The following is a 12,055-nucleotide window of genomic DNA, read 5'->3' as shown; positions in this document are numbered from 1 at the left end:
GGTTTAATGTAAAATTAACTGTAATTTTACCTTAAGCCAAAGAAGGAACCTTTGCAGTTTTAAGTTGTGCTTCTGAAGAACAGCCCAGCAATAGTAAGAACATAAAGTGTCAGCTTCTAACAGACAACTTGGGAACTCTGCATGATAAAAGTTCTGATCAGATGATGATTCTTCAGTCCAAAACTTCCCCACATCCTTTTGAACTTTCATTTCCACTCTAAGCGTAACACTTACTGCAGTGTAAATAACTGCAGTGACAGAAGTCAATACACAGAAAACACCCCCCCCCCAGTTCTGTGTATTGTTCTTTAGCCACCCAAATGTATTCCTGGTTCTTTTACCTCACAGAAATGCAATCTTCCAAGTTGCTTCCTGACTTCCATTACCAGCCAAGATAATATAAATACTGTTAAACACAAAGTGTGTGGGGGGGGTGTTTAAAAACAGCAGTGCATCTGCAAGTATCCTAAGTGCCAGCTAAGTAACAATCTTCAGAGGAGTGATTCTATAACTCTGGCTGCCATGTAACAGCACTGTTTCACTATGTATCCAGAACACTTGTTTCATTAATAACTTGGGAACTTGGCATCCATGAGGCATCCATGCATCATCATGTACCAAGCTCTGAGGGCAGTACTACAACTGCTTCAAGGCACTAAAGATGCACAGAAGTCAATTAAATGGAAATACTCAGAACTAAATGTCATAGTCCATAATGTCAAAAATCTCTAAGGCAGTATGCTTGCAGGGAAAAATCGAAGTTGAAAACACCAGCATTTACTAAGCTCTCTGAATGAACACATCTGTATGTGTTTAGATTCAACACATAAACCTTAAAAATCAACCTTACTTTTGTATAATGCTAACAGTGTGAAATTAAAGTTCTCATTAGACACCAAATTCTAAAACTTACTTTGCTTAAGAAAGTATAACAGTTGACAATAACACCAAGGATGACCCCTTAGTAAATAAATAGGAAGTCAACAGGCTTTATTCACTAATAAACCAAATTCTATATTGTTGGAAAGCTATTAGAAGACTGTAACATGTAAAAATATTATAAAACTTTTACAGGAGAATGCCATCTCCCTGGAGTACAGGCCCACTTATCCTGAGACAAATACCTAACTGCAACATCCCAGAGCTGCTCAGTCTGTCTGTAGAAAGCTCTTCATTAAAAAAAGAAAATACTTACTGTAGTAATTATTTTTGTGGAAAGAAAATAGAAAGCTGGCCAAACAACAAAGTGATCAATGAAACTATCTGGAAAGCAATTTAGTGTTTATAAATAAAAGTCAGCATGAGGCCTTATTCCGAGTTCAGGTAAGAACATATGGAACCACAGTTCTGCTTCGTAATTTTCCCACATCTCCAAAAGGAATGTTTTCTGCTTGGAAAACATTCTGTGGGAACCTCAGGTAGCCACAGAAACATATCCATTTCATAGATTCATAGAATGGTTTGGGTTGGAAGGGACCTCAAAGATCATTTAGTTCCAACTTCCCTGGCTTTGGCAGGGATACCTTCCACTAGACTGGGTTGCTCAAGACCTCATCCAGCCTACCCTTGAACACCTCCATGGAGGGTGCATCCACATCCTCCCTGGGCAAGCTGTTCCAGTGTCTCATCACCCTTACTGTAAAGGATTTCCTCCTAATCTCCAGTCTAAATCTACCCTTCTCAAGCTTTCTTTGCTATCCTTCCCCCCAAAACCTTTTTTTTTTTCCTCCTCTTTTCAATTTTGTTTGCCACTCTGGACCCAGAACAACTACTTTATGCTGATTGTACTTTAACACACCAACACTGAAGTCATAAACAGCTTTTGTATTATTGTATTCATATTCGGTATTCCTTGTAGATGCCAGAATGTTTGCTTGTTTGATTATTGTATAAACATTCTAGATCTGAAATACCTTCTCTCTGGTCACTTCCTACACTAGCTAGCAATACCTAATTTTAGATGCTGTTGCATGTGTATGTTCATATCTACTTACATACTTTTCTATGCATACACACATCTATGTTCATACATCAGCTTCAATATTGAGATACAAAAATGTACACGTGCATGCAGAGAGACAGGCAGAAGGAATGCTGTCACTACCTGAACCAAGGTGCCCTGTCTGCTGTCAGAGCAGAGGTGGTGCTGCCAGCAGTCAGCAAGTATGTTACAGGGACTACACTCCCATCTTGCAGCAGGTTACAGGTGCTTCTCTTCTGTAGATCTCTCTCACACATACAAACCTGAAGCAGAGTTTCAAAAAACATGGAGCCTGAAGCAATTTTTATTGTTCTTTTAGAAGAAACAAACAGCAATTCTAAAAAGCATTTTTAGAATTAGACCATTCCCCCAGGTAGCACACAGTTTGCTAAGGCATTTGAGATTCTTAACTTTGTCTAAACACTATTGGTGCTCAGTGCATTATTGAGCACCACCAAATACACCACACAATTTACAGTCATGCATGTACACCAGTAAAAACAAACAATATTTAGTTCTTTAGGACAGATACTTCGTTCTCCCTGAGTTTGTTTCCATCCTCACATTCAATCGATTGCTCAAAACTTCCGTTTAAAAAAAAATACAAAAGCCACCTATGCATACCATACATATGATATGCTTGGTGTAATGCTGCCAGCAGAGACATTTTAAACCCTAACAGCTGTGCCTTTATTTTGGCCTGACTCTCAAATGTTTGTAGTATTGTAACATACTTCCAACTAAGTGCTTTTTACGAATATTGTATCAACTGGAGAGAATTGATGTGGTGACACATCTGGAATTTTAGTCACTGGTTGAGAATCCTCAACTATGAAAGAACATTTAGTTCTGTCCCCACTAACAAAGGATGGACTCCTCTTGTTTTCATTTTGCACAGGCACAGTTTATGGACTGGATTTATAAACCTGAAGTCTGAAAAAAAAACTGGGACTTCATTAAAAAAAGCTTATTAACTAAGCTAATAGACCCAAGCTGTTTAGAAGGAGTTTGATTAATCAAACAAAGCTGGCTTCAGTTTACTCCACTGTTGCCTTAGCTTCGATTTTACTACACTTGAAGCAAAGATATAGTTGATTGATTCATAGGAAAGATCCCACATCTGTGATCGAGTCAGATTAAATGTTTTTGCAACCAGCTCATATTCTTGTGACAGATCTGTTGCAAAGACGCCTTTATCATCAGTCTGGAGTTAAATGGAAAGAAAAGAAAAAGTTTAAGTTAGTTGCTCTGCATTGAAAAGGGTTTTTACTGCAAATCAGTTTTATCTTGCTGTTGCACATTTTATTCTTTCATCTGTGGGCAATTATTTCATACTTTATTTGTCCCATTTTCATTCAAATTTAATAAATTATTCAAACATACAAGAAAAGTTAAAGTGACGGCACAATTTATCAACAAAATAGGAATGCCTATAAAAATTGCTAGGAAGATGGCTATCAAATGCTGCATACATGCAAGCTATGTCAGTGTGTGCAGATCTCTTTATTCCTCTTTTGCCTTTCCTCAGATGTGGGAATTAAGCATGCTCTGTATTCCTGCTTCTCCAGGGAAGAAACTGTCTCACCTTCTGCACTTGGTGTCAATCAAGTGATTTCTTGATGATGACTCAAGTACTGGGCTAGTGATTGAAAGCCACCTAAAGATTATTCATCTAGAAGGAGCAAGTTAGGATTATTTGAGGGTTAATGAGATTATCTACAAATCAAGAGTCCTTGTGTCCCCAGAGAAAACAGTGCTAACTATAACCTGTTAAGACACTGTGGTATCTCCTACTACCCTTGCATTTTCAGGCTTTTATGGGTAACCTGCTTTCTTATGTGACCTCACTAGTTACCTAGATTTTTCACAATTTAAAAGATCAGAAATCATCTCTAATGGTGAATTAGTTTTCACCTAATAGAACAGGGTTCAAAACTCAGTAATCCTTTATACAATAGAGGATTGAGGCTTATTTGAATGATAAGCACAATATTGATCTATAGACACACACTTGGATAATGCTACAAATTATAGGAGTTAAAGCAACAGGGTGATGTTAAAATCCTGCTAATGCCAGCAAAAGTACTTGGCACTTCAACGTTTAAGGACCTTAATTAGCTGTGAAGAGAACTCAAGCCCTCTCTCCTCCAATACAATAAATACACAGGGAAGCGTGAGCTCACCTGCAAGCACTGGAACAGTATGTTTACAAGAAACCTGTCTGCATGCAGTTAAGTTTAATGCATGTATAGCTGATCCTCTGATCTACACAGAACAAAGGTCAGGCTTTACAATAAACCCAAGAGAAACACTAAAAATTCCCATTTGTATTAAAAGCACTTCTCAAACAGAGTATTATGTTTTCCCACAAGCAGATGACTTGCTGCAAGAAATTGTTACTAAGTCAGATTGGACCCATAATAGGAGACAATACTTCTCTCATTTCACACTCATTTGCCTCTTTGCCTAAACATATGACCAAAATCAAAAAACTCACACAAAGTACCGCAGGGTGGCCAGTGTTGTACCAGTAGCCAAAATGGTGTTTGTCACATGAAGGCACTGTCTGAGTTTTGATGTTTGACGTCATGCAAAGTTCTAAGGAAAAATAAAGAGGGAACAAGGATACATGTCAAAAGACAGGTTTTTGACACATTAATTGATTTATTTCTGTTCCTGAATGAAAATTAAAATCAGATATTGTTGTTTCCTTGATTTTCTATGCTTCAAATATTTGGAAATGTCTTCTGAGTAAAGTTTAGTAATCAACTTCTTCTTAACTACTGGCTGGGTATGAAGTTTAAGGAGTTACAAACCAGATACAGAGACATCACACAGTTTTGCACAGTAATTAGAAGTTATGATTTAGTTTTGTTCCTATCTGAGACATCATTTGTTTTCTGCTGCCACATATGTGTCAAAAACACAACAGCGTTACCAGCAAACCTTTACAGACGATTCTCTCCCATACACTGCCACCTTTTTCTAGTCACCTCTGCCCAAAGACAGATCTGAGTTACCAGAGCAGCAGTGGGTATGATACATTAAAATTCAGAGATCACCAGGTCATCTTAACTTTTTTTTTCTTACCAATGGGTATGTGATTCTGTCGAACAAGTGACACTAACTCTTCTGAGCCTGCTGTGGCAGAGTTAAGAAATGTTCCATGCCCAATTCTGTCAGGAGGCAGGCCCAGGAGAATTCTGGTCTCCTCTTCTTGGTTTGGAATCTAGAGAAGACACATTTCACATTCTGTCAAGGCAACATAAAGCAGCACATTGAAAAATTACAACAGACTTCAAGATCTATTTTCACAGCTTATCTTATCCAAAAGAAAGCTTTAGTGAGACTGAGTATCTGCATTACTAGCCTGTAAACAAAATAGCAACGCGTGAAACTGACTCTCAACTTGAAATTACAAACTAGAAATGCTATAATCCTAAACTGTTATGTGAAAACAGGTAACAGATAATAGCTATGTGCAGTTCTGAAGTACTTTCAGTTGGAGCCCTCACATCAGCCTTGTATGCTTCAGTTTCAAAACCACCCTGTCAAGACGACCTTTAACAACTGAGACATTAAAAAAATGATGCATGAAGAATTCAAACTGCAAGAAGCCAAAACAAACCAAACAAAAAAAATAAACAGAACCAGGAGATCACTGAGACATTAAGCAGTAAGTTTTCAGAGAAGCATGCAGGAATATCCTGAAAAAAACTCCTTAATTAAATAGAAACAAGTATAAATAGACCTGTGACATCATATGTCATGCTAAATTTCCTGAATAAATAAGAAAATTTTCAGTATTCATCAGCCTTGTCAGAGTAAACTTCAGCCACCAGTTCAACAGATTGTCTGGAGAAGCCCAGCTCACCCACTGATACAAGCAGAGCTAACAGAACTACTCATGGGAACATGCAATTGTACTACACATGATTTCTGATAAGGTACTACCAAGAAATCAGTGAATCAATAGTACTGCTTTTCGAATTCACATCTAAACCCCCAAGAGATATAGTACAGTAATTTGACAGTTCTGATTCAGAACAGTTTGTTGAAGATTTCTCCTTGGTTTTAACTCTCTTGTCAAAATGCCCCAAACCATTGCTACTTTGACCTGAGATGTTCAGAATGCACAGGACTTCATTTTAGTTTCCATCAAGCTTTTTATAGAATGGAAATTACAGAGAAGGACCAAAATAAAGAAAACTGTTACCTCTGAAAGATGCAATGCCAGCTTTAGACCTGCTTTTTTTGCTTCTGAAAGCGGTTCCAAAAAATCTTGACCATGTCCTGCCTTGAAGACAGAAACACATCACCATGCTATAACTTGTTTTACAAAACTCCTATTACAGTAATTGGGAAGTCCAGCAGTAATACTTATTTAAATAGTTATATGAAATTCTTTTCACATTACTTCTGTTTTGAATGCTGCAAGTCACATAATATTCTCCTATATGGGCACAATTTAGATAAACTGTTCAAGTGTCAGTAGTGCAGATGATGTCCAGAACCAACAAGCCAATTGTCTTGATTTTGATATCCTCTCTACAACTATCACCTAGAGCTATTTCATTTCAGCTCTACAGCTATCCTCAAACATTTCTACTTTCTTAATAGGCAATAAGCATTTGGTGCACCTAAACAAAATTTAAACTAGTGTTCACTTGCAGTATTATTTCACTTGCCTCAAGCCAGTCAACCTAACAGGGACAATTTAGTAACAGACACTTCCCAGATTAACATTACTTTTCAGTGTCTCTTTTTTTCAGTGCCATATATTAACCTATTGATTCTCTTTTAGCCTCTCATAGCAATAGGGATTAATCTGGTATCAAGACTACAAGCAAGCCGTTCAAAGTAGCAACAAACATCAGACGAAAACTTGTAAGAATTAAGTATGATTTGAACCACTTGCTGTTACAAAACATTTTGTATCTTTTTCCAAGAACAGACCAAAGTAAACCAAAAACTTACAGTAGGATCTCCACTGAGGTCAAGTCCTACTACAATCCCATCAGTGGAATGAAGGAACTCTTCAGCAAGTTTAACAGTCTGCTTAGCAACTGTTGGGCCACTTCTTCTATTTATTGCTATTAACAATCTAGAACAGAAATGTACATACTGAGTTAAATACAACCTGTAGTATCAGGAGACCAACAAATCTGATACCAACAAAAAAGGCACTTCACATACTTCATGGCTGAGGACAGAGAGTATTTGTGTAGGAAACAGTTCAAGGAACAAGGATACCAAAGTGCAGAGAGAAACAAACTAGATAAACGCATTAGCCTGTGAAATGCAATAGCCATGGGGAGAGGGAGGAGCAGAGAACAACACACTGCTCATTTGCTGCTTGCCATAGCAGGCAAGCAACCTCTCCAAGCTGCCCACATGAAAAATGAGAATTCTTCAGCTTCCACAAATAAATTTATCAAGGGTTGCTACTGAGAGTACGAAAGACAGGCAAGCAGACTACCTCCAAGCAACCACTGACATCTTCTAAAATGTCTCTGCTGATTACATCTACATTTACAGCAGGTTGCTTGTACAGCTAATTAAGCAAAACCTTTGCTTAATTCTAGGCTGTGCAAAAGGAGTCTTCAATGCAATTTCAATCAAAAACACTGCTTTTCCTGAAAATGTTGCAGAGAATGGGCAGTCTAAGAGCTGAGAAACTTTACCCAGTTTCATTCTTTATCAATTCAGAGGAAGACAAAACTTCAGGTTTCCAGATGAATCACCTGTTCCCATTTGATGTAATTTAGTTTAGGAACAATTTTCTTTCCTATGCAAAGAGTTTGCAAACCTCTCTGCAAACCACAACCAAGCATCAGACTACACAAAACTTTGAAACGAGATACTTCATATGCTTTATTTACCTTACATCTATATCCAAGCCTTCTTCTTTGCACTGCTTTATACCCTCAAGTACAGTTTCAACATACATCCTTTTGGACATACCTACAAACAAATGTACACATTTGGAATAAGCATATTTGAATTAATTTTACTATGTTGCAGACAAAGTTCTCTAGACTGCTAAGTTTCAATCTGCACCTTCAATTTTAGTTCATAGCCTTCTAATCTGTATACTTCTAATTCTGTTTATAAATATAGCTTTACTTTGAAGCATACATTTGAATTGAGTTTCCTCCTAAGTATCTCAAAGAAGGAAAATATCCTAGTGTGAACCAGAGAGTTGCAACAGGACTTGTCTTACACGTTTTTATTAAAATCACATATAAAAGAAAACAAGACAAAGTAATAAAATCAGACACTAAAAATATTATCAGACTCAGATGTCATACTGAAGTGAATCTTCCAAATTCTTAGGCAGCAGAGATATAATCAACACATTTTTTACCTCAAAAATCTAACAGTAAAGTGGCATGTTTTTTGATTATTAAATATTTAAAGTGCATGTTTACTGAACTGACTAAATTTGACTTCAGTTGTTATTAACATAATTTAACTAAGTTTTATAGCATATCAGACTTACAAACACAAAGCAGGGTGTACCTGTGGACTTTTCTTCTCTAGGAGTGCTCCTCAGTTCCAGATACTTGACACCATCATCAGCAAATTCTTTAATAACATCCTTAGTTATCTGATTAAGAATGAGCACATTCAGCATCATAAAAGTAATGTGCATAATTGGTTATATTTTTCCTTATATCTAAAAGACCAAGCTACTTTCTGGAATGAAACACTCAAAATTTCTAGGCTTTCTACATTTTTAGTGCTCTCCATCTCTGGAAATACTACCCCATAGAGGGGACTTTTAGTTCCCTCAGTGATACTGAAGAGTCAGGACAAATCAGAATTTCCTGTCTGAAAAGAAATACTCCTCACATGATAACCCCTTTCACACCTGCTGTTCCTTTCCTGCAAGCCTGTTTAACAGGCTGCCTAAAAGACCCTTTACAGGAGGAAAGAAGAGGGCACTACACCAGTCTCTGCTCCCTGTTCTGATCCCACAACAGTTCTCCTTGACGGTTCTCCTGAACAATGGGCAAGCCTCGTTCTGTAGTTTTGGTATGTACAGACCACGAGTAAATCAAAGCTTTGGTAACAATGAGCAGACACCACACTTTTAAGACATTATCTGTCCAAGTGTCTGAGTGGTCATAATGGCCAACATACTGAGATTATTGCTTTTACAAAAATTAAATGTAAAAGTTACATAAACTCCTGTGTTTTTAAATTAACCTGTTTTGCAATAATTATTCCAACCGCCAATTGAAGAGACCATTGTTGACATTGTTATTCAGAACTTAATGCTCTTAGTCCAACTAATGTTGCCTGTGCATATTGCTTTCTTGTTTTAAGTGAACTTTCAATTAACTTACCAGTAAAATATCTTCAGTCCTAGTGGTAATCTGATAAATAATCTGAAACATCTGAAAACATCTAAAATAAAGAGTTAAAAAAAAGAGTTAAAAAATGCTGAACAAAAAATGAGCATTCAGTAATAACCTCCCCACTCTCTGAAAACATGAAATGTACTATGCTCAACTAACCAGTCCATCTGGACAGCAATTTCTGAATTTAGAGACTAACAATACGTTTGCAGCAGAAATTATTAGTTACCACGAAGCTTTTTTAAGCACAAAGTGAAACATGAAGTTTCAAAAAAAGGAAACTATGTAATCCAGTTCTCTCTGATGAACATAAGTTACAAGTGAAAATTTTCACTCAAAAAGGAATTAATCAACATTAGATTTCCATTTAGTTTGCAAACATTTAAGAAGGCATTCTATAGCTACAAATAGCAAAAATCTAACAGACTGTACTGTAAGTGAAACTCAAATATGTATTTTCTGCAGTCAGTGTTGAAGGCCACACATTTCTCTATTTTGCACTTAATTAAAACACACTCAGGAAATGTCCATCACACACAAACAGGTGTATACTCACTCCTCTAAGGTTCTTTTCTTTCCTTTGTCAATCATAGTCATTCCATTCTGGATCTGAAGGTACGGCTTCTGGGCCATAAGTTTCTTCATTGTGGCAGTACTAATACAGCCATTCAAATGAGCATGAAGTTCCTAGAGGAAAACAAAAACAACCTATAGATTTGTGCTGAGTGAAAAGAATGGCTTCTACATCTTATTTATATTACTGTTATTGTATCCTTGTTTCACTCTGAGTTTGAAGATAAGTTATCTCTAGTGTTGGGCTAATAGTTATTTCCTCATGCTTTGGCATACTCCATTTCAACTGAGACTGTCCTACTAGTTCTTGCTTGGTGGGCTGTTGTTAGCACTGATCTTAGTGGAAGCACAGCTGGCTCTCCAACTTACCGTTAGAGTAGCGCAATTCGGGCTGAGGAGAACAGCTGCCTGACTACTAGGAAAGGTATACTAAGGATTCAAGAACTCCTTCCCCATCCACTGCAAGTTAAACGTGTTCTTTTTTCAAAAACAGGAACGTGTGCATATTTTTTTTTTCACATTTTGACACTTCAACTCACACCAGCAATCTAGGAAGATGGTACCTGTACCCATTAGCAGCAACTGGTGTAATTGCTCTCCTTTGTCCAACACTGCTTTCTGCCTGACTTCCTCTTGACAATCTTTAACTTTGGGCTCCAAATTCATGATCTTCAGCTCTACTCCTCACTTCACCTTTGCTCCATCTTAGGATCTCTTGGCTTCTGACACAAAGAACCCTAATGCCCTCTTAACTAATTCAAAATGTATCTGCAAAGCATCTCCATTTTAACTATCCCCTCATCCCCCAGGAACACATCTTTCTCACTGGGAAAATAAAAAATGGAGAAATATTTCTTCAATTCTTCAATGGGTAAACAGGTTGAAACTTTAACTCCATCAAGATCTATTTTAATTTTGTGAGGTGTTGCACTTCAGATTTCTGTTTCAAAGTATTAAGTTCAAAAGCAAAGAAAAAGGAGTTGGATGACCTTAAACTGTAAAAGTGCACAACTTCAGCTACACACCAGGAGCTTACCACTGCTGGAAATCAAACCAGATACATGTTATTACTACTCCATCCAATTTCTCAATCTTACAAGTGAACTATCTCACAGAATTCAGTCAGACATTAAACACAAACCTTGAAAAACATCTTACTGAAAAGGGGCACAAGAATACGAGGGTGCTGCAATGTGGCCTGGGCACCTGTGCCTCTGCAGCACAAACTCTCGGCTGGGATGCGCTGTTTCTGCCGCGCGAACCCCGAAGGGCCACACTGATAAGGCTGCAACACGGAGCCACGGGCACCACAGATACGCCGAGGCACACCCGCCGGGACACGGGCGAAAAGCGTTATCTGAGACAGCCTTCTTTAGGGGGCCGCGGCGAAAAACAGGGCAAGAAATAAAGATCACACTCACTGATTTAACTGAAAGAAGATTAGGCACTAAGACCTACCGAGAAGCTGGGCAGGCAAAGCCCCCACCGCGCTCAGAAGTGGGCTGAAGGCCCTTAAAAAAGCTCACACTCGACAAGAACCGAGGAACAGCAGCTAGCTGTCTGTCTGTCTGTCCGTCTGTCCGTCCGTCCGCCCGTCCGTCCGTCCGCAGTGCTGCCGCGCTACCGCGCTGCCAGACCCTCAGCCCTCCGCCCCGCCCGAGCCCGGTAGCATAGCGAGGCCCCGCACCCGCCCGCCGCAGCCAGGGCGCGCGCCTGGCTCGCGACCGCCGACAGAGGAATGGGCAGGGGCCGGGCCGCCCGCCGCCGCTCACCACTTTAGGCAGCTGCCGGTAGAAGCACAACTCCCGCTCCGCAGCCATGACGGCTCCTGTGCCGGGGAAGGCGGGCCGTGGCTCCCCTCAGAGGAGCGGCCCCGCCCTCCGGCCCGGCCCCGCCCTCCGGCCCGGCCCCGCCCTCCGGCCCGGCCCCGTCCTCCGGCCCGGCCCCGCCCTCCGGCCCGGCCCCGCCCTCCGGCCCGGCCCCGCCCTCCGGCCCGGCCCCATGGTTGCGTTTCCTCCGCACAGGAGCCGACCCCTGCTTACGCTCGCTGCCAGCCGCTGGGCGAACACCCAGTATACATGTTCGGGACGGGGTCGATGCCACGGCCCTGCCTCTCATCCCCGTCTTCCCCGCTGCC

General features: G+C 39.7%; 1 protein-coding gene across 1 annotated transcript; it reads right to left on the bottom strand.

Annotated features, from left to right (window-relative positions):
* Positions 1-2,324: 2,324 nt before the first annotated feature.
* Positions 2,325-11,738, bottom strand: ADAL (adenosine deaminase like). The gene is made up of 10 exons (XM_054387929.1): positions 11,691-11,738; positions 9,902-10,032; positions 9,334-9,394; positions 8,504-8,591; positions 7,864-7,945; positions 6,959-7,085; positions 6,198-6,278; positions 5,072-5,210; positions 4,479-4,579; positions 2,325-3,185 (listed from the first exon to the last, which is right to left on the bottom strand). Exons 1-10 carry the CDS (start codon positions 11,736-11,738, stop codon positions 2,994-2,996), a joined length of 1,050 nt encoding a protein of 349 aa, XP_054243904.1. The 3' UTR covers positions 2,325-2,993.
* Positions 11,739-12,055: the final 317 nt, after the last annotated feature.

This window comes from Indicator indicator, chromosome 16, assembly GCF_027791375.1.
Source record: "Indicator indicator isolate 239-I01 chromosome 16, UM_Iind_1.1, whole genome shotgun sequence".
Taxonomy (NCBI): domain Eukaryota; kingdom Metazoa; phylum Chordata; class Aves; order Piciformes; family Indicatoridae; genus Indicator; species Indicator indicator.
This window is presented reverse-complemented; position numbering and strand designations above follow the sequence as displayed.